Raw genomic sequence first — 24,215 nt, forward strand, 5'->3', positions numbered from 1 at the left:
TATTTAAGATTGATTATATAGCCGAGCCGTATTGTCTGAAACACATTATAGAAGGAAATAAACTGAACGGGAAGGACACATACAATATATGATGAAAAACATGGTGAGCATTCAATGGACCTAAAATTAAAATTCTTCTTTAATGATCTTCAATTTATTAAATATTACCCATTAACGTAACTCAAAAGTCACTTTTAGAACAAAAATAGAATTTGTTTACTTCTTATCGAGTCAATGTCAAGTCCTGAAGAACATACAGAAAGAGACAGGCCATCTAGACCCCTTTTGTATTCTATTCCTCAACATGTACCTCTGACAGAAGACTGTGAGATACGGTATACAGGTATACAGTGGCATACTTCACCCACTGACCGTATTGTGGCATACACTTGGTGCATAGGGGCCTATCGATGCATTAAGACTACAGTATGTGCTGGGAAATATCCTGAATTGTAAAGTTCGCAAAAGTTTTCACAAAACATAATGTAAACAGTCTCACCTGCATCCTCAGACTCATTATATGATCTAAAACTTGATGTATATGTGGATTCTAATGCTGAACTTCATATTTCTGAGGTGGATTTGCAGTTTGTCATGCCATGGATCTGCAAGTGGGTTAGCCCCCTTGAAGGTCCTCCAGCTAACCAAGGTTTCCATGTGGATTTCACAGAGATTGCATTTCAAGAAATAACATGTCTCTTTGTTGTTTCCTAAACCATGGATTTTAAATCTGTGGTGGAAAAAAAACTGTTGGCTGCTGAATACTTGTGGATTACACATGTATTTTGGCATATGGATTTCATGTGAAAAATCCACAGTGATCATTTCCTAAGGCTCACCTAAAGATACGGTCACGTTTCCTAATGTAGTACCAGGAGTCAATCCAAAAAAGAGAAGAAGTCGTATCTGTCCTTTATACTTTCTCACCTTTAATGATCCACTTCTGATTTTGGCTTTAAAAAATGCATTGGGAAACTTGACTGTGTGGTCGTACCCTAACATATCTTCTAAGTTCTTCTTACATAGTATATTTCAGTTGTTTCATTGTAATAGTGAAATTAGGGACATACTAAATGTCTACTATTGGCTTGTTATCTTACAGAATTATCACTAAGAGATGTGACACTAATGAATCAGAATAAATAAATAAAAATTTGGATTTATTAGGATACGAATTTCTTTAGATTCGCTTTGTGGCCAAATTTTGGGGCCAGAATAAAGAGATAGAAGGAAAGAGAGTTAGAAAACATTTTCTACATTTAAAGTACTTTCGATTCAGGTAGAAAACCCTGAAAACACAGCTCTATAGTACGTATTCAATGCCATAATAAAACAGGTAGATCCCAGATATATCAACAAAACTTTACATTAATTCTCTCCATTTCTCTTTCAGATTCATGAAGGACCTGGCGAATCAAACAACTATTGCTCAGTTTATTTTGTTAGGACTAACCAAGGACCGAAGTCTTCAGTTTCTACTCTTTGTTCTATTTTTGATCATATATGCATGTTCCTTCTTGAGTAACCTTTGTTTGTTGGCTTTGATCATAGCAAATCATCATCTTCATACCCCTATGTACTTTTTCCTTGGTCATTTGTCATTCGTAGACCTTTGTTACTCCTCAACTATTACACCCAGGATGTTGGCAGATTTTACTTCCGAGTCCAAGTCTATTTCATCCTTAGCTTGTGCCACCCAGATGTTTTCATTTGCCTTGTTTGCTATATCAGAGATCCTCTTGGTGACTGCCATGTCATATGACCGCTATGTTGCGATTTGCCGACCACTTGTCTATCATAACATCATGAACAAGTCTACGTGTTGGGGTTTGGTATTTGGAACCTATTTCAGCAGCTGCCTGGCATCAATCACTCATACAATCACTGTTTTTAAATTCCCTCTGTGTGGTTCCCATGAAATCAATCACTTCTACTGTGATATTCCCCCACTTCTGAAACTCACATGTGCTCACTCTCACATCCGAAAGCTCGTTGTCTTTTCAATGGCATTTGTAATAGGACTTGTTTCATTTTTTGGGATCCTGATGTCCTATGTGTTAATAATATATAACATCTTGAGAATTCATTCAGCAGATGGACGACGTAAAGCCTTTTCGACCTGTGCCTCCCACCTGACTGTTGTTATCTCTTTCTATTGCACTGCATTTGGTATTTATTTCCAACCCAGCATGGGGTTGAATTCAGATGGTATTGACAAAGTTTTCTCCATTTTTTACACTGTGGCCTCCCCATTACTGAACCCTATTATCTACAGTTTTAAAAATGCAGACGTTAAAATGGCAATCATGCATATTCTAAGTAGGAGCAAAATTTTAGCACGCACTTTTTCCAGATTTATGTAGATATAATTGTTCTGTCTTCATTAGAGATGAGTGAATCGAAGCTGACGAAGTGGAATTCGATCCGAATTTCAAGAAAAATTTGATTCACACCGAAGCCGAATTTCCTCGCGCTTCGTGGTAACGAATCACATTTTTTCCTAAAATGACTGCTGCACGTATGAGGACATGGAGAAAGGAACTCTGGTAAAGCGGGATCACCCATAATGCCATGCATGCAGCCAATCAGCAGCCAGTCAGCCCTGTGATGTCACAGCCCTATAAATAGCGGCAGACATCTTAGATTCTGCCATTTACCAGTGTACTTAGTGCAGGGAGAGACGTCTGCAGGCGCTAGGGACAGTGCTAGGAAAAACAACTTCATTGTGCTGAAAAAGCGATTTTCAAGTGCAGGGAAAGATTATTCAAGGTGTAGGGAAAGGATAGGGAGGAATCATTCCACAGCATTTGTGTTCAACAGGGTTCAGTAGGGAAGGTTACAGCCTGGGTAATAGGAACAATCCTATTACACCTTGCTGTACTGACCGGGGATCCAAATTGCCATTATACAGCTCTGTAATTCCAGCAAACCGTTCTTGTTATTGGGGTGATACAGCCATTAATAGGGTTTATTACAAGGAAATATTTCTAAATCTTATTTGCCCTTGTGCGGTGCAGTTATATGTTCTAAAGCATTTTTTGGCTTGTATTAGTGGGAAGAAAAGGGCTTATTAAGTGGTTAAGTGCGAAAATTACAGCCCTTTTTGTCGTGTATTAGTGGCAAAAGTAAAATATGCAAAAAAAGAGCAGAAAAGATGCGGCACTCACCAGAAATACTTTTTTCAGCTTTATTCACATATAAAAATCAGCGTCATACGGGCACAGCACAGCTAAAGGGCAACAGCTGTTTCACGCTTGTTGCGCTTTCTGAAGCCATCAGTGACTGAATCGGCGTGGCTCATAAATACTCCCACACCGTCGTCACTGATTAAATGAATGACACATGCGTTAAAACCATCAAACGTAGACAAGCTAAAAAACACACAGTCAGCTACTAACATTATAAAAATACTGCTAGGTCGTTTTTATCATTTAACCCCAGAGGGCCCATGGCTCTAGTTTTTATAATCCAGGCTGCTTCTTTCTGGAGTAAAACACGACCTTTCTCACCACCCCGTAGTAGAGGCTGGATAACTTCAATCCCTGCACATGTTAAAACACTGTCATTTCCTCCATGTGTTTCATGTACATTATCATTCAATCTGGTGGCCCCAATTCTTGTCTCAATAGATCTCCTGTGTTCTCTGAACCTGACGTACAAACATCTGATGGTCTTACCGATGTAAAACCTCCCACAGGGGCAAAAAATTGCATAAACTACAAATTGTGTTTTACAAGAAAAAAATTGGTTGACCACGCACTCAGTACCTCCTAACCTAAAAAAAATCTCTTTCTATACATATATTTACACATGGAGCAATGACCACATGCAAAATTGCATTTCAGGGGGTATTTCTCTAACCAATTTCATTCTGAAAATTACTCCTCGCAACGATATCTCTAATTTTTTTACTTCTCCTGAAGCTAACAATGGGATTAAATAGTGTTTTTTCTTTCAAGACATTATCCTGTGCTACAATATCCTTGTTAAGAATAGCCCTCTCGATGGCTGAAGCCATAGGGGAATAGTCAAATGTGAACACTGCTCTATCTTCGTTCGCTTTGGACCTAGGATTAACCTCTTGAGGGCTGGATACATTTCTATATGCCATGTCATTTACCTTGTCTGGATAGCCACGTTGCAGTAGGGTTTTTTTTTAAAATTTTTGATTGCTCAAAATACTCATCCTAATCTGACACAATTCTTTTTAGTCGCATAAATTGGCCATATACTGTACTATGACCGATTTTACATGAGGTGGATGGAAGGAGTCGTAGTGTATTAGTGATTTCGTGGAGGTCGGTTTTCTGTATATATTAGTGTGAATGGTACCACCTCTAATTTCCACTTTAAAGGGAACCTGTCATCAACTTTATGCTGACCTCACCGAGGGCAGCATAAAAGAGTGACAGAAATGCTGATTTCAGCATGAGCTAAAAGTAAGTGGTTGCCGAGTAGTGATGGACGAACATCGGCCGGAACGATTCGCTAACGCAATTTGATCAAATGTTCGCGAACCGCGCGTTAGCGGCGGGCCCCATTCACTTTAATGGCAGGCGAACCTGAAAAACCTTCAGGTCATATTTGCAGCCAGCAAACACTTACTAGAAGTACACAAATAGTCCCACAACATGGACCGTGACATACCAGAGGGGGATCATTGGCAAATATTCCCACAAAAAATATGTATTTTAATCAGGGGCCATTTTTATGCATCTTAAAGGGAAACTCTCAAAAATGTGCCCTGCTGGAGCCTAGAAAAAATTTCGGTTTTATGTATATAAATGTGCAGCACTCTACATTTTTGCATCCTGCTGAGTCCATTAAAAAAATGTATACTTTGACAAAAATGTATTTTCTACCATGGAACTGTATGGTGAACGGACGCTACTGTACGGCATCAGTCTGAGGCATCTGTTAACACATACATTTTTGGTATGCATTAAATGGATGGCAAAAATAGGATGTGAACCCAGCCCTAGTGTCAGAATAAGCACCAGTACACAGCGGAGCAGCATGGCGGAGATGGGAGGTCGCCATGTACTGACAGAGCGCTACCTGGTCCTGGTGGTCAGGGATGAGGACTGTGCTTCCCAAGGATCATTTTCTACTGGGAAATACAGGGCACAGTATAATACACTAGAATCTATATAATATAAAGATATTATTATATAATACTAGAATCTATATAATATAAAGATATTAGCCCTACCCCCGAATAATAATACAATTAGGGGGTCATTTATTATATAGAAATACGTCTATGTTAGGCATATTTCTGAAACAGATTGTGGCGCAAAGGTCCTTAGCACCGCAATCAGCATATTTTTCCTGCTCATGCCAGGTCTAAAAAAGGATGGCGTGGACAAGGAAATGGATACAGTAATGGCCATCCAGTTATTGGATACCACCGCCATACATTGACCGGATAAAACCTCTGTACAGTGACTGGATAACACCGCCATACCGTGACCGGATAAAAGGGTATAAGAGGGCAAAGTACAGGGAATGACTAGGGGTACTGCACAGGGTGTGATAAGAGGGCAAAATGCAGGGTATAAGGTGGCACAGTACGGGGTGAGGGGGACAGTACAGGGTGGGGGGCACAGTACGGGGTGGGGGGCACAGTATGGGGGTGAGGGGGACAGTACAGGGTGGGGGGCACAGTCACATGACCCTGTGACATTAGAAGGTCCTTATGGTGAATGCGGTTCATAAGCCACAATAATGAGAGGCAGAGGAGTGAGACAGGGGTGTGATTATGTGGCTAGAGATAAAAAATGTAGCTGTCGGCCAGTACAGGCCCCCAAAATTAGGCAATAGGCATTCACCTGACAGCAAAGAACTTTGTATTCTGTGGCTGGAGGTACATTAGGCGGTCACAGGATAAAAATTTAACTGTCAGCCAGTACAGGCCCCAAAAATTTGCCAATAGGCATTCACCTAGCGGCAAAGAACTTTGGATTCAGTGGCTGGAGGTACATTAGGCGGTCACAGGATAAATATGTAACTGTCAGCCAGTACAGGCCCCAAAAATTAAGCATTCACCTGAAATAAAAGGCCTTTTATGCCGCTGTATATACATAAGGCAAGGACCATTCTTTGTTCTGGGTGGTGGCAGATATGTGTGGGCTGGTATGAAGAAATTCAATTACACGTGGTCATCACAGGTGTTTAATTCCTCTGAGATCCATGTCTCATTCATTTTTTTAAATGTGAGGTAGTCCACACTGTCCTGAGCTAGGCGAGTGCGCATATCGGTCACGATCCCCCCTGCCGCGCTGAACATCCTTTCGGACAGGACACTTGACGAGGGGCAAGCCAAGAGTTCCATGGCAAATTGTGCCAGCTTAAGGGATTCCTCGCTTCTCAGAGCGTCCACATCGGCCGTTAACCTGATGTAGTCGGACACTTGTCAGTCTAGGCGTTCCCTGAGGCTGGATCTTGAGAGCGACTGTCGAATAGGTTGGCTGCAAGAATGATCTCATATCCGAAGTGACCAACACATCTTCAAACGACTCAATGCACGCTCCAGAAAGAAGACATAAGGTACGATGTCCCTGATGGTGCCCTGGCTGCGACTGACCAGTTTGGTGATCTCATCAAATGGCCGCAGAAATCTGCATGCGTTGCGCATGAGCAGCCACTGCCGTGGTGAAAAGAAACCAAGCTCCCCAGAACCTGTCCTGCGGCAGAGTTCGTACAGGTAGTTGTTAATGGTATGTTTCTGCTGGAGCAGCCTATCAAGCATATACAAAGTGTAGTTCCAGCGCGTTGGGCAGTCACAAATCAGATGTTTGATGGGCAAGTGGTGTCGCCGCTGAACGACAGCAAGGCGAGCCATGGCCTTGTAAGATCTTCAAAAATGGGCAGAGATTTTCCTGGCCTGCCGCAAGACGTCCTGGACCCCGGGGTATTTGGCAACGAATCGCTGCACGACTAAGTTCATGATGTGTGCTATGCATGGCACGTGTGTCATTTTGCCCTGTTTCAGCGCGCTCAGCAGATTGGCATCGTTGTCGCACACCACTTTACCAACTGTTAAATTGAGCGGGGTTAGCCACTGATCGGCCTGTGACTGCAGAGCTAAAAGGAATACAGGACCGGTGTTGCTCTTCGCTTCCAGGCACAACAGCCGCAGCACAGCATGGCAATGTCTCACCTGGCACATCGAATAGGTTCTGGGGAGCTACGGGGGTGCAGAGGAAGAGGCGGTAGCAGTGGAAAAGAAGGAGTCAGCTGAGGAGGAGATGGAGGATTGAGTAGAAGGAGAAGAAGAGGCAGGCCTGCATGCAATCCGTTGCGGTAACACCAAATCCACACGAGTGCCACGGGTTACATGCTTGATGGCCGTCAGAAGGCTCACCCAGTGGGCAGCAAAACTTATGTAACTTCCCTGCCCGTGTGTGCTAGACCACGTGTCTGTGGTCAGATGTATTTTGGCACTGACACTTTGTGCTTGAGATATTTTCAATTGCCGCTGAACGTGGCCATATAGTTCAGGGGTGCCTTTCTTGGAGAAATATTTCCTTCCGGGGACCTTCCATTGCAGTGTGCCAATGGCCAAATATTTTCTAGAGGCCTCCGAGTCCACCAATTTATATGGCAGTAGTTGACGGGCTAGCAGTTCCGACAAGCCAGCGGCCATAGGGCAAGAGGATTATCCGCCGTCATAATTTTTTTATGCTTGCCTTGTGCCAGATGAACGCGACGACGGCACGGTGGAAGGTGGAGTGGAGGACAAATGGGAGGAGAAAGGAGAAAAGGCAGGATGTGGAGCGCCGGGATTGTGGCTTTGTGGGTTCTGACAGCGTTGCTCCCACTGGGCTCGGTGATGGGAGGCCAGGTGCCTTCTTAAGGCAGTCGTCCCTAGGTGAGTGTTGGGCTAACCGCGACTTATTCATTGACAGCACAGGCTGCAGATGGCAACACTATTGTCAGCAGCTGACACGTTAAAAAAAGCCCACACTGCAGAACCATGTGCCGGAGTCCTGGGAGCGCAAGATGTGCATGGTGGATGGCTCGCTCCAGATACATTTGCATTCTGCTTTTTGCCTCCTGTGCACTGCGACTTCTGCCTGCTTCTCCTCTCTATCTGCTGCTCCGTCTCTCCCTCTGAACTCCCCTCCTCTTCCTCTCTTGTGGGCACCCACGTGACGTCCATCGACACGTTATCATCGTCACCTTCACCATCACTGACATTAGAGATCTCGGAGTAGGCAGCAACAGAGGGAAACACCCTCCTCGGGCTGATCTGGGTACTGTCGTCAGACCACTGGATGGCGGCCGTTGCTACCTCCTCTTCCTCATCTGATGCCAAGAATGACTGTGCATCGGTAAGGTCTGGGAATGGATGGGAAAATAATTCCTCTGACTCGAGTGGAGGGGCTATGGTGGTGTTGTCTTTAGGGGTGCACACAGCAGAGAGTGAGGAGGGTGCAGATACAGAGGATGAGAAGGGTGCAGAAGCGGAAGGCTGAGTGAGCCACTCAACCAACTCTGGTGCGTCCTTTGACATAATCGCACAAACCTTCTCCAACTTCCCACTTAGGCTCTGGCCTGGTGCACCTGCCCGACCCCTACCGCCCCTGCGTAACGGCCTGCCTCTTCCTCTGCCTGTCATTTTCAAAATGACCCTGTGTCAAAGTCCCTAGAGAAGAGCAGTATTTGTGGAAGCTGATATATGGAAGGCCTCAATTAGATGTTAGTTGAAGCTGGTATATCACCCTCAAGCAGTAATTTTTTGGATGCAGGTATATGGAAAACCTCTATCACTATTTTGTGGAAGCTGATATATGGCAGGCTTCAATCAGTTGTTAGTTGAAGCATGTATATCACCCTCAAGAAGAAATTTTGTGGACGCCGGGATATGGAAAACCTCTATCATTATTTTGTGGAAGCTGATAGATCGCAGCCCTTGATCAGTATTTTCTGGAAGCATACAAATGCACTATAATATACTTTCTATGTTAGAAAGTATATTATAAGTATATCACACCCCACTGTGTATCACACCTATTGATAGCACAACGTTACCAGTCCTTAAAAAGACTTTTGTGGCCCTATTAGCTAGCGTTTGGTGTCCCTAAGTTCCTAACAGCCTGCCCCTGCTCCAAAATGCAACCTCTCCCTACACTGGCAAAACACATAATGTAAAATGGCTGCCAGATCAGGTTCTGTTATAGGATTGGGGGTGTGTCCATGTGCTGAAACATCTCAAATGGCTGTCCTGTCCCACCTGATGGATGTGTCATGGGTCAAAGTTTGGCAGAATGCAAAAGAATATGGCGCGTGTTGACTTCGCCACATGTTCGCATGTTCGGTGGATCGGGAATGCGCACAGTTCGCCGCGAACTGACCGCCGGGCGAACCGCAGGGCCATCACTATTGCTAAGAACCAGCATCATAATCATTACAGCCCAGGCCTTGAAAAGAGTGAAATCTACCTGAGAAGAGTCATGGTTATTCATAATCTCATGCACTCTCACCCATCTGCTGATGATTGGCAGTAGAGTTGAGCGGACACCTGGATGTTCAGGTTCGACGGGTTCGGCCGAACTTCACAAAAAAGTTCGAGTTTGGGACCCGAACTTGACCCCGAACCCGAACCTCATTGAAGTCAATGGGGACCCGAACTTTTGAGCACTAAAATGGCTGTAAAAATGTAATGGAAAGGGCTAGAGGGCTGCAAATGGCATAAAAATTTAGTTAAGGGCATGGCAAGTGCTCTGCAAACAAATGTGAATAAGGAAATGACTTTAAATAACATAAAATACGTAAAAATAAAAAATACCAATCTTGATCTAGGAGGACGAGGTCCATATGGAGTAGGAGGTTGAGAAGGCGGTGGATGTGGCGGCGTAGGTGGAAGCGGTGGTGGATGAGGAGGTAGCCTACACTGCTTTTTGGTTTTTAATTTATTTATATTTCTTTAAATTAGGGTGAACCCCAAAACATTGGGAAATATAACCTGTGATAACCCCCTCCAATCGTGCTAAACACACTTGCCCTGTTATTTGAATGATTAATAAAACATTATAGGGAATTTCACTGGAGTATTTTGGATTTGGAAACATTAGCAAGGAGAGGCCCTGCTGCCGCTTTGTTGACTCTAGATATCTTCTGCCTGATTGCACGTTCCTGTGACATCTACCATCCATTTGGATATCTTCTCTATCAACTTTCGATGTTCTTTTCTGAGCCTACAATGTTGATCACGGTTATCGGCGAATCAGGGTTCCATGCCAGAGAGGGAGCGTGAGAAAGGGAGACCTCATCCAAGGGAGGTCAATGGCTGCAATGAAATGAAGCAAAAATGTGGGACAAATTATTAAAGCAGAAGGATCGAAGGAAAGGGCCAACTAAAGACAAATTTTAGAAATTTAAGTCCCTGTCACCTTTATTCACGGCAAAAATTGTAAAATGTCACCCAAGAATGTAACAGAAATATTTGTGAAATTTATTAACCTGTCTACTAGGTAGAGCAGGGATCTATCACAGCCAAAAATTGTTGAATGTCACCCGAAAATGTAAAAGAAAAATTAGTGAAATTAATTAAGCTGCCAACTAGGTATAGCAGTGGTATATCACACCCAAAAATTTGTGAATTTCACCCGAAAATGTAACAGACAAATTTGTGCTTAATTTTACCTGTTTACTAGGTATTGCAGTGATATATCACACCCAAAAATTGGTGAATTTAACCCGAAAATGTAACAGACCAATTAGTGAAAGGACATAAAATAAAATACGTACAAATAAAATAAAAAAAACTTGATTTATGAGGTGGAGGTCCATATGGAGTAGGAGTTTGAGGAGGCGGTGGACGTAGCGGTTTAGGTGGAAGAGGACGAGGTAGCCAACACTGTTTTTTTGTTTACATTACTTTTTAATTTTATTAGGGTACACCCCAAAAGAGTGGGAAATATCAAAAATACAACAATGAGCAATTGCGCTGTAGTATAACAATGGCTGGGTAAGGCCAGTATACATGTCTATTCTGCACAAGGTATGGACAAGTCCTGTGGGATCCATGCCTGGTTCATTTTAATGAACGTGAGCTTGTCCACATTGGCTGTTGACAGGCGGCTGCGCTTATCCGTGATAAACACACATTCAGATAATACACTGGCTGCAGGGCAGGCCAGCACCTCCAAACCATAAAGGGCAAGCTCAGGCCATGTGCCCAATTTGGAGACCCAAAAGTTGAAGGGGGCAGACTCTTCATGCAGTACGTGTAGGCGTGTGCAGACATACTGCTCCACCATGTTAGTGAAATGCTGCCTCCTGCTAAGACGTTCGAAATCAGCTGGTGGTGCTGGTTGTTGTGGCATGCTGACAAAGCTTTTCCACATTTCAGCATTGGTAACCCTGCCTTCTGAGGTGCTGGCGGTGCCCCAGCTGCGTTGGCGACCTCTTCCTAATCCTCTGCCTTCGCCTTGTGCTTCCACTGTGCCCCTGCTCTCAGGTGGGAATGCCATCAGCAGCGCATCTACCAGCGTGCTCTTGTACTCGCGCATCTTATGATCATGCTCCAGTGAGGGAATTAAGGACGGTACGTTGTCCTTGTAACGGGGATCCAGAAGCAAGGCCACCCAGTAATCAGCACAAGTTAGAATGTGGGCAACTTGGCGCTCGTTGCGGAGACACTGCAGCATGTAATCGCTCATGTGTGCCAGGCTGCCCAGAGGCAACGACAAGCTGTCCTCTGTGGGAGGTGTATCGTCTGTGTCCTCTGTATCCCCCCATCCATGCACCAGTGATGGCCATGAGCTGGTCTGGGTGCCACCCTGCTGTGAACATGGTTCCTCCTCCTCCTCCATCTCCTCCTCCTCATCCTCCACCTAGTCATCCTCCAGAACTGTGCCCTGACTGGACAATTGTGTACCTGGCGTTTGTGGGGTGAAGGAATCCACCCTCGGAGCCACTTGTGAATGACTGGCCAGAAACCCTATGAAATGATCCCTCTCCCTCCTCCTCCTCCTGTGCCACATCCTCTTCCATCATCGCCAGAAGCGTTTTTTCAAGGAGGCATAGAAGTGAGATAATAACGCTAAGGGCGGTGTTATCGGCACTGGCCATGTTGGTGGAGTACTCGAAACAGCGCAACAAGGAACACAGGTCTTGCATGGAGGCCCAGTCATTGGTGGTGAAGTGGTGCTGTTCTCAGAGTGACTCACCTGTGCGTGCTGCAGCTGAAACTCCACTATAGCCTGCTGCTGCTCGCACAGTCTGGCCAGCATGTGCAAGGTGGAGATCCCCCTTGTGGGCACGTCGCATAGGAGGCGGTGAGCGGGAAGGCCGAAGTTACGCTGCAGCGCTGACAGGCGAGCAGCAGCAGGGTGAGAACGCCAAAAGCGTGCACAGACGGCCCACACTTTATGCAGCAGCACTGATATATCGGGGTAATTTTTAAGGAATCTCTGCACCACCAAATTCAGCACATGCGCCGAGCAAGGGATGTGCGTCAAACCGGCTAGTCCCAGAGCTGCTACGAGATTTCGCCCATTATTGTACACCACCAGGCCGGGCTTGAGGCTCACTGGCACCAATTACTCACCGGTCTGTTGATGAAGGCCCGTCCACAGCTCCTGCGCGGTGTGGGGTTTGTTCCCCAAACAGATAAGTTTTAAAACTGCCTGCTGTTGTTTACCCCTGGCTGTGCTGAAGTTGGTGGTGAAGGTGTTACGCTGACCGGATGAGGAGTCGGTAGATGATGAGGAAGCAGAGTAGGAGGAGGAAGCAACAGGAGGCAAACTGAAGCGCCCTACAATTCTCAGTGGTGGAAGGATATGCGGCAAACTGCTATCTTCCTCAGGCCCAGCCTTGTGTACCTTGCCACAGATGGCGTTGTGCAGTGCACACCTGATTTTGTCCCTCACTTGGTTGTGCAGGGGGGAGATGGCTCGCCTGGAAAAGTAGTGGCGGCTGGGCATGACGTGCTGTGGGACAGCCACCGCCATAAGGCTTTAAAAACTCTCCGTATCCACCAGACGGAATGACAGCATTTCAAAGACCATTCATTTTGAAATTCTGCCATTCAGGGCCAGGGATCGCGGGTGGGTAGGGGAGTACTTCCTATTTCACTCCAGTATTTGGGAGCTGAACGCTACCGTGGGACATTGTGGAGATGCTTGGTGACCCAGATGGTGGTGTTGCTGGCAGATCCTCTGTTTGTGGGGTGGCAGGTGGCACTGTCACTCTAGAGGTGGATGAAGAGGCTGAGACTTCAGCAGAAGAGGAAGCAGGAGGAGCCAGAGACCTTTATTTGTTTTTGAAGTGTCTACTCCACTGCAGCTCGTGCTTTGCACTTAGATGCTTGGTCATGCAGGTTGCGCTCAGGTTGAGAACGTTTATGCCTCGCTTTAGGCTCTGATTGCACAGCGTGCAAACCACTCGTGTCTTGTCGTCAGCACATTGTCTGAAGAACTGCCACGCCACGGAACTCCTTGGAGCTGGCTTTGGTGTGCTCGGTCCCTTGCTGCGGTGGGCAGTAGCAGGCGTACTGTCTAGAGAACGGCCGCTCCGCTTTTGCACCCTGCTCCCTCTTCTGCTGTGCTGGTGGCTCTGTGCGACCACCGACTCTTCCGCTGAACTACATAGGTCACTCGCATGACCTTGATTCCTTGTGGGGTCGAGGTCCTCATCGTCCTCCACATCATCTTCCATCAAGTCTTCACCCCTTCCCTCCTTGTCAGTCTGCACATTGAAAAGTCACAACAGTTGGTACCTGTGTTTCGTCATCATCCGAGATGTGCAGCGATGGTCCTCCCATGTACTCATCTTAAAACATAAGTGGTTGGGCATCAGTGCACTCAATCTCTTCCACTTCTGGGGCAGGGCTAGGTGCATGGCCCTGGGAAACCCTGCTAACAGAGTCATCACAAAGCAGAAGAGACTGGGGCTCATGACTTGGGGCTCAGACTGCTTGGCTGATTTGCAAGGGGGTGATGTGAAAGACTGATGGACATCGGCTGCAGGTGCCAACTCTGATCTTTCAGCAGGAGTCTGGATGGGAGACAATGTAAAGGAACTGGATGCACTGTCAGCAACCCAATCTACTATCGCCTGTACTTGTTCTGGCCTCACCATTCGTAGAGCCGCATTAGGCCCGACGTAATACGCTGCAGGTTCTGTCGCCTACTCGCACCTGAGGAAGGTGTTTCACTTGTGCGTGTAGCTGGCACAGATCGACCATGTCCTCTCCCTGCAACAGGAGCTCCACCAGCAGCACCACGACCGGGGGCCACGTCCCTTATTTGACGCTCTCCTCATATTTTTTAAATTTAGGATCTTGCCCTAAATGGGTGTTTTTCTAATAGCAGAATAGAACCACAGTATATAAAGGGTGTATCTCACAATGACATATGCAGCAAAGGCTGTAAAATAACGTTTTTTGCCCAAAATGGGTGTTTTTTTAACTAACAGAATATGACATATGACGCTTGAATTTCACACGTGCAGATGCAGCAAGGGCTCTAAAATTGTGTATTTTTATCAAAAAGGTTGTTTTTTAAAACCCAGAAAATTATATCTGTACTTCTAGCTTAAATTGCACACTGACTAATGTGGCAGAGGCCCAATATGAAGGTTATTGCCTAAAATGGGTGTTTTTTCAAAGCCAGAAAATTATTGAAGTATTTCAAACTTGTTTTTAACAATCACAGATGCAGCAAGGGCTGCAATATTAACTAAATAAGTATGTTGTACAAAAAGGGTGTTTTTTTACTAACAGAATATAACAGCTGTATAATAACGCTCGAATTTCACACGTGCAGATGCAGCAAGGGCTTTAAAATTGTGTCGCACTGTCGCACCCGACCAGCAGTTCCAGGGGCTGGGCAGGTCGCGGTTGGTGCCCCGTTTCCAACACCTCGCGGAAGGCCCCGGGGGGTGAACTAGGTGGGCGCACCCCACCAGCAGTTCCAGGGGCCTGGGCAGGAGTCCCTCACTCCTCCCGCTGGGAGGAAAATGTGCGGGTAGGTCTTGTGACCCCCCCGTGTCGGCGAACGCAGCAAACCTCAGGTCAATTCAGACCTGCGGTTTGCGGCTTTTAGATGGTGCGGCGGTGCCATCGGGTCCCCGTGGGGCTATAGGGAACACCGATGGCATGGAAGGCAGCACGATGCCTTCCTGAGGCATCGCCGCTGCCTTCCTGTGCCGAGCCTGTGAGATCCAGCCCCCTGGATCTCACAAGCCGGAAGCTGTATGAGTAATACACACTGTATTACTCAAACAGCCAATGCATTTCAATACAGAAGTATTGGAATAGAAAAGTTGCAGCTCTCACCTCTAATCACTCTTGTGAAGCACGGAAGATGTGGCTTGAACCCAGCCACGCTTGATATATCCAAAAACAAAGGGTCGATTCCAGCTTCTGACGTATAAAATAATTGTTCTTTATTCGGCTTTCAAAGTTTAAGATCCAACATACATCACATGGAGAGACACAAAGTAATTACTTTGTGTCTCTCCATGTGATGTATGTTGGATCTTAAACTTTGAAAGCCGAATAAAGAACAATTATTTTATACGTCAGAAGCTGGAATCGACCCTTTGTTTTTAGAAGTATTGGAATGCATTGTAAAGGGGATCAGACCCCAAAAGTTTAAGTCCCAAAGTGCTACAAAAAAAAAACTTCATTTCCCCCAAATAAAGTTTAAAAAAAATTGGTAGACATATTAGGTATCACCGCGTCCGTATCGACCGGCTCTATAAACATATCACATGACTTAACCCCTCAGATATACACCGTAAAAAAAACTAAAACTGTGCTAAATAAACCATTTTTTGTCACCTTACATCACAAAAAGTACAACAGTAAGCGATCAAAAAGGCGTATGCCCACTAAAATAGTACCAATGAGCCCCTACCTAAGACAATTGCCCAAAAAATAAAAAAAACTATGGCTCAGAAAATGGAGACACTAAAACATAATTTTTTTGTTTTAAAAAAGCTGTTATTGTGTAAAACTTAAGTAAATTTAAAAATGTATACATATTAGGTATAGCCGCGTCCAAAATAACCAACTCTATAAAAATATCATATGACCTAACCCCACAGGTAATCACCGTAAAAAAAAAAAGTGTATTCATTGTGTAAAACTTATATAAATAAAAAAATAGTATACATATTAGGTATCGCCGCGTCCGTGACAACCTGCTCTATAAAAATACCACATGATCTAACCTGTCAAATGAATGTTGTAAATAACAAAAAATAAAAAAACGGTGCCAAAACAGCTATTTCTTGTTACCTTGCCTCAAAAAAAGTGTAATATAGAGCAACCAAAAATCATATGTACCCTAAACTAGTACCAACAAAACTGCTACCCTATCCCGTAGTTTCTAAAATGGGGTCACTTTTTTGGAGTTTCTACTCTAGGGGTGCATCAGGGGGGCTTCAAATGGGACATGGTGTCAAAAAACCAGTCCAGCAAAATCTGCCTTCCAAAAACCGTATGGCATTACTTTCCTTCTGCACCCTGCCGTACAGAAAATATGGGGTGTTTCTGTAAACTACAGAATCAGAGCCATAAATATTGAGTTTTGTTTGGCTGTTAACCCTTGCTTAAAATGGAAAATCTGCCAAAAAAGTGACATTTTGAAATTGTATCTCTATTTTCCATTAATTCTTGTGGAACACCTAAAGGGTTAACAAAGTTTGTAAAATTCGTTTTGAATACCTTGAGGGGTGTAGTTTCTAGAATGGGGACATTTTGGGTGGTTTCTATTATGTAAGCTTTACAAAGTGACTTCAGACCTGAACTGGTCCTTAAAAAGTGGGTTTTTGAAAATTTCTGAAAAAATTTAAGATTTGCTTCTAAACTTCTAAGCCTTGTAACATCCCCAAAAAATAAAATATAATTCCCAAAATGATCCAAACATGAAGTAGACATATGGGGAATGTAAAATTATAACTATTTTTGGAGGTATTACTATGTATTATAGAAGTAGAGAAATTGAAACTTAGAAAATTTGCTAATTTAAAAAAAATAAATGTAAATTTGGTATTTAATAAATAAAAATGATTTTTTTTTTACTCCATTTTACCAGTGTCATGAAGTACAATATGTGACAAAAAAAAAAAACTATCTCAGAATGGCCTGGATAAGTCAAAGTGTTTTAAAGTTACCACATAAAGCGACACTGGTCAGATTTGCAAAAAATGGCCTGGTCCTTAAGGTGAAAATGATACCCGGTCCCTAAGGGGTTAAAAACCCAGAAAATTATATCTGTATTTCTAGCTTAAATTGCACACTGACTAAGGCGGCAGAGGCCCAAGATGAAGGTTATTGCCAAAAATGGGTGTTTTTTCAAAGCCAGAAAATTATTGAAGTATTTCAAACTTGTTTTTAACAATAACAGATGCAGCAAGGGTTGCAACATTAAGTATTTTGCCCAAAAAGGGTGTTTTTTTTATTAACACAATATGACAGCTGTATATAACGCTTGAATTTCACACGTGCAGATGCAGCAAGGGCTGTAAAATTGTGTATTTTGCCCAAAAGTTGTGTTTTTAAAAACCCAGAAAATTATAGCTGTATTTCTAGCTTAAATTGCACACTGACTAATGCTGCAAAGGCACCAGATGTAGGATATTGCCAAAAAAAGGGTGTTTTTTTAAAACCAGATTATTATTGCAGTATTTCAAGCTTGGATTTGAATGTCACAAAAGCACATATGCAGTGCTGGTGCACTGAGCTTGCATAAAATGGCCGCCGCCGCCCACCTAACTATCAGCTAAATGCTTGTTGATTGGCTGCTCTGCAGCTTTTCAAAAAGCGCTAAGAAATCGTAGAACTCCGAACCCGAACTTTTATAGAAATGTTCGGGTCCGGGTCCAAAAATCCTAAAGTTTGGTAAGAACCCGAACTTTACAATTTGGGTTCGCTCAACCCTAATTGGCAGTTCTCTCCTAGAGAGAAAGGGAGAAAACTAGGTAAAAGCCTGTCAATCAGCAGCAGGTGGGCAGAGAGAGCAGGAATTTATGAATAACCATGACTCTTCTCAGGTGGCCGTGACTCTTTTTCAGGCCCAGTCTGCAATGATTGTGATATTGGTTCTCAGCAACCACTTACTTTTAACTTTTAAATGACAGACTGCATAAATCAACTCACCGGTCTCTACTTTATGCTGCAGTTAGTATGGCCAGAATAAAGTTGATGACAGGTTCCCTTTAACATCCAGAAACTCCAAGCATAGCATTAAATCTAACCTAATACAAGTTGGTGAGGCCAACATAAAGTCAGTTTGGGTTACGTTGCAGTTTGCTAACCATGCAGTAACTCGTGTAGGTGTGATATATAGACCACCTGGTCAAGTTAAAGAACTAGATGATCTACTAGTTGAAGAAATAGCTAAAATGACAATGAAAGGAGAAGTTATCATTATGGGAGATTTCAATCTTCCAGATATAAACTGGAAAACCAAAATAGCAAGTTCTACCAGGAGTACAGATATTCTAAATTCCCTACTGGGGTTATCTCTGCAACAAGTGGTTGAGGAGCCAACCCGGAGGGAGGCCATTTTGGATTTGGTATTCACAAATGGGGATTCGGTATATGATGTCATTGTAGGCGAAACCTTGGGATCTAGTGATCACCAGTCAGTGTGGTTTAATATAAGAACTGTGAAAGAGTCCCACCACACAAAAACAAAAGTTTTAGATTTTAGAAAAACAGACTTTTCAAAAATGAAATTAGTCATAAATGAGTCCTTATCAGACTGGAACGGATTACATGGAGTCCAGGAGAAATGGGACTACTTAAAAGGTGCATTATTGAAGGCAACAGAAAATTGCATTAGACTTGTCAGTAAAAGCAAAAAAAGGAAGAGACCACTGTGGTACTCAGCAGAAGTGGCCCAAATCATTAAAAATAAAAAGCTAGCATTTTGTAATTATAAAAAAAAACAGAGCAATGAAGATAAGGAAATCTACAAGATTAGGCAGAAAGAGGCCAAGCAAGTTATAAGAACTTCTAAAGCGCAGGCAGAAGAAAAACTAGCTCAGTCTATGAAAAAAGGGGATAAGACATTCTTCAGATATATAAATGAAAAAAGGAAATTAAAACAAGGAATAACTAAATTAAAAACAAAGGACGGAAGGTATGTAGAAGAGAATAAAGGGCTAGCCGACTGCCTTAATGAATACTTCTGTTCAGTTTTTACAAAAGAAAAAGAAGGAGTAGGACCTCCACTAGAAAGGATGACTAATAAATCGTTTGATGCATGTGTCTTTACAGAGGAAGATGTTCTAAGTTTGCTGTCTAAAGTGAAGACAAATAAGTCACAGGGGCCTGATGAGATACACCCAAAATTATTAAAAGAGCTTAGTGGTGAGCTGGCAAAACCGTTAACAGATTTATTTAACCAATCATTAGTAACAGGAGTCGTCCCGGAAGATTGGAAATTGGCAAATGTCGTGCCCATTCACAAGAAAGGTAATAGGGAGGAATCGAGCAACTATAGACCAGTGAGTCTGACATCAATAGTAGGCAAATTAATGGAAACCCTATTAAAGGATAGGATTGTGGAACATCTAAAATCCCATGGATTGCAAGATGAAAAACAACATGGGTTTACTTCAGGGAGATCATGTCAAACAAATCTTATAGATTTTTTTGACTGGGTGACTAAAATAATAGACGGTGGAGGTGCAGTAGACATCGCATATCTAGATTTTAGTAAGGCTTTTAACACTGTCCCACATAGAAGACTTATCAATAAACTGCAGTCATTGAGCATGGACTCCCATATTGTTGAGTGGATTAGGCAGTGGCTGAGTGACAGACAGCAGAGGGTTGTAGTCAATGGAGAACATTCAAAACAAGGTCATGTTACCAGTGGGGTTCCACAGGGATCTGTACTGGGACCAATTTTGTTTAATATCTTCATAAGTGATATTGCAAAAGGCCTCGATGGTAAGGTTTGTCTTTTTGCTGATGACACAAAGATATGTAACAGGGATTATGTTCCTGGAGGGAAACGCCAAATGGAAAAGGATTTAGGAAAACTAGAAGAATGGTCAGAACTCTGGCAACTGAAATTTAATGTGGATAAGTGCAAGATAATGCACCTGGGGCGTAAAAACCCAAGGGCAGAATATAGAATATTTGACACAGTCCTGACCTCAGTATCTGAGGAAAGGGATTTAGGAGTAATTATTTCAGAAGACTTAAAGGTGGGAAGGCAATGTAATAGGGCAGCACGAAATGCCAGCAGAATGCTTGGATGTATAGGGAGAGGTATAAGCAGTAGAAAGAGTGAAGTGCTTATGCCGCTGTACAGAACACTGGTGAGACCTCACTTGGAGTATTGTGCGCAGTACTGGAGGCCATATCTCCAGAAGGATATAGATACTCTAGAGAGAGTTCTGAGAAGAGCTACTAAACTAGTACATGGATTGCAGGATAAAACTTACCAGGAAAGGATAAAGGACCTTAATATGTATAGCTTGGAAGAAAGAAGAGACAGAGGGGATATGATAGAAACTTTTAAATACATAAAGGGAATCAACTCGGTAAAGGCGGAGAGCATATTTAAAAGAAGAAAAACTACCACAAGAGGACACAGTTTTAAATTAGAGGGGCAAAAGTTTAAAAGAAATATCAGGAAGTATTACTTTACTGAGAGAGTAGTGGATGCATGGAATAGCCTTCCTGCAGAAGTGGTAGCTGCAAATACAGTGAAGGAGTTTAAGCATGCATGGGATAGGCATAAGGCTATCCTTCATATAAGATAGGGCCAGGGACTATTAATAGGATTCAGTATATTGGGCAGACTAGATGGGCCAAATGGTTCTTTTCTGCCGACACATTCTATGTTTCTATGTTTCCAACTCGTCAAAATTAATTTTGCTAGTAAATCGCATATTCATCTGGTTTTTAGTGTTAGGCTACTTTCACACTAGCGTTGTTTTAATCCGGCGTTCAATTCCGACACCGGAACTGCCCGCCGGATCCGGAAAAACGTGTGAAAACGGATTACATTTCAATCCTGATCAGGATTTTGATCACAATGAAAAAATGCATTGGAAAAAACGGATCCGCCATTTATGGACTTTAACTTTTTTTTCACATTTTTCGGGTTTAACATGCAAAAGCTGGATCCGGTTTGAATGAACACACAGCACCGGATCCGGCGCTAATGCAAGTCAATGGGAAAAAGACCGGATCTGGCGTTCAGTCAAAGTGTTCAGGATTTTTGGCCAGAGGTAAAAAATACAGCATGCTACGTTTTTCTGAAAAGCCTGATCAGTCAAAAAGACTGAAGTGAAGACATCCTGATGCATCCTGAACGGATTACTCTCCATTCAGAATGCATTAGGATAAAACTGATCAGTTATTTTCCGGATTTGAGCCCCTAGGACGGAACTCAGCGCTGGAAAAGAAAAACGCTAGTGTGAAAGTACCCTTAAGATACTCCACAAATTCATCAAACTGCAAAACGGTCCCCGTCCATACGATGAACACATTGTCAATAAATCTGAAAAATGTCTTAATATAACATATAAAAAGGGTTATCAACTGAATATATTTCTCTTCAAACACTGAGAGGAAGAGGATGGCGAAAGTACATGCCACTTGGGTCCCTATCGCTGTCCCTGAGCGTTGTATAAACCAGTTTTTATTGAACATAAATGCATTATGTGTCTAAATAAAATGCAATGCTTTAGTAACAAAATCCTCAAAATTCACAGATTTTTTTTGTAACTCTCCAGAACATCCCGGACACACTGCACCCCCAAATCCTGAGGTATACTAGTATATAAACTTTCAACATCGATGGATGCTAATGCATAACCATCTTGCCATTCCATTTCTTTGATTGCATCCAAAAAGTCACCAGTGTCCTTAAAAAATGAGGGAATTCCCTTCAATAAAGGGCGTAAAAGCGAGTCAATATACTGGCGAGTCATTAACTGAGACAATTCCCGTAATAATGGGACACTCAGGTGGGTCCACCAGTGACTTATACACTTTTGGAATGTAATACAACACAGGTCAGACAGGAAATTCCAGAAATAGACTCTCCACGGTGGCTGTAGATAGAATTCCCTGGTCAACAAATTTCAACAAAAGGGACCTTAGTTGTTTCTGATATGTACAGTATGTGTAGGATCAACTTTCAGGGGGGCATATACATCTTCAATTTTCAGTTGACTTTCTACTTCTTTCACATAAGACGTGGTATACATAACCACGATGTTCCTACCCTTGTCGGCCGGTTTGATAGTCAGGTCACTCCGCTTACTCAGCCACTGTAGGGCTCTCTTTTCTTTGGCATTTAAATTACTTTTTATAGACGGATATTCCCAAGCCTTGACCTCTTTTAACACTTGTTTTTGGAATAAAGCCAGACTACCATCGGGTGGGAAGACAGTGGATCGAACACCTTTTGATCCACTTTCTCCTGATGGTGCCCTGGCTGCAACTGACCACTTTAATGATGTCATCAAATGGCCACAGCAGTCTACATGTGTCGCGCATGATTAGTCACTGGCGTGGTGAAAAGAAACCAAGCTCCCCAGAACCTGTCCTGCTGCAGAGTTCATACAGGTAGTCATTAACGGCACATTGCTGCTGGAGAAGCCTATCAAGCATATACTGTGTGCCAAAGATGAATTCAATTGCCGCTGAAAGTGGCCATATAACTCTGGGATGCTCTTCTGGGAGAAATATTTCTTTCTGGGGACCTTCCATTGCGGTGTGCCAATGGCCACAAATTTTCTAAAGGCCTCCGAGTCCACCAATTTATATGGCAGTATTTGGCGGGCTAGCAGTTAAGACAAGCCAGCGGTCAGCCGTTGGGCAAGAGGATTATCTGGCGTCATAAATTTTTTACGCTCGAACATTTGGGCCACGGAAGCCTGCCTTGTGCCAGATGAACGCGACGACGGCACAGTGGAAGGTGGAGTGGAGGACAAATGGGAGGAGAGAGGAGGAGTAGGAAAAGAGGCAGGAAGTGGAGCTACGGGAGTGTGGCTTTGTTGGTTCTGATGGCGTCGCTCCCACTGGGCTCAGTGATGGGAGGCCAGGTGCCTTCCTAAGGCGATCGTCCCTAGGTGAGTGTTGGCCTTACCGCGACTTATGCGTTGACAGCACAGGCTGCAGATAGCAACACTATTATCAGCAGCTGACACATTGAAAAAAGCCCACACTGCGGAGCCATGTGCTGGCGTCCTGGGAGTGCAAGATGTGACCGTGCATGGTGGATGGCTTGCTCCAGATACATTTGCAGTCTGCTTTTTACCTCCTGTGCACTGCGTGTTCTACCTGCTTCTCCTCCTTCTCCCTATCTGCTGCTCCATCTCTACCTCTGAACTCCACTCCTCTTCCTCTCTTGTGGGCACCCACGTGATGTCCATCGACATGTCATCATCGTCACCTTCACCACCACTGACATTAGAGATCTCGCAGTAAGCAGCAACAGCGGGGACCACCCTTCTTGGGCTGATCTGGGTACTGTCGTCAGACCGCTGGATGGCGGCCGTTGCTACCTCCTCTTCCTCATCCGATGCCAAGAATGGCTTTGCATCAGTAAGGTCTGGGAATGGATGGGAAAATAATTCCTCTGACTCGAGTGGAGGGGCTATGGTGGTGGTGGTGGTGGTGTTGTTCGGGGCAGAGAGTGAGCAGGGTGCAGATACAGAGGACAAGGAGGGTGCAGAAGCGGAAGGCCGAGTAAGCCACTCAACCAACTCTGGTGCATCCTTTGACGTAATCGCACTCACCTTCTCCAACTTCCCACTGCCCAACTCCTACCTGTCATTTTCAAAATGACCCTGTGTCAAAGTCCCTAGCGAAGAGCAGTATTTGTGGAAGCAGGTATAATGAAGGCCTCAATCAGTATTTGGTGGAATCCGGTATATCGCACCCCTCAATCAGTATTTTATGGAAGCTAGTATAAAAAAAAACTTAATCAATATTTTGTAGAAGCTTGTATATCGCACCCCTCAATCAGTGTTTTGTGGAAGCATGAATATCAAACCCCTTAATCAGTATTTTGTAGAAGCAGGTATATCGCACCCCTCAATCAGTATTTTGTGGAAGCTGTTGTATCGCAGGCCTTAATCAATATTTGGTGGAAGCAGGTATATCGCACCCCTCAATCAGAATTTTGTGGAAGCAGGTATATCGTACTCCTCAATCAGTATTTTGTGAAAGAAGGTATATAGAACCCCTTAATCAGTATTTTGTGGAAGTAGTTATATAG

At 43.7% G+C, this 24,215-nt stretch overlaps 1 protein-coding gene across 1 annotated transcript; it reads left to right on the plus strand.

The window, feature by feature from the left end:
• Positions 1-1,397: 1,397 nt before the first annotated feature.
• On the plus strand, positions 1,398-2,363 carry LOC120988139 (olfactory receptor 1009-like). The gene has a single exon (XM_040415928.1). The coding sequence runs from the start codon at positions 1,398-1,400 to the stop codon at positions 2,361-2,363; it is 966 nt and encodes a 321-aa protein (XP_040271862.1).
• Positions 2,364-24,215: the final 21,852 nt, after the last annotated feature.

Source organism: Bufo bufo, chromosome 1, assembly GCF_905171765.1.
Source record: "Bufo bufo chromosome 1, aBufBuf1.1, whole genome shotgun sequence".
Classification (NCBI taxonomy): domain Eukaryota; kingdom Metazoa; phylum Chordata; class Amphibia; order Anura; family Bufonidae; genus Bufo; species Bufo bufo.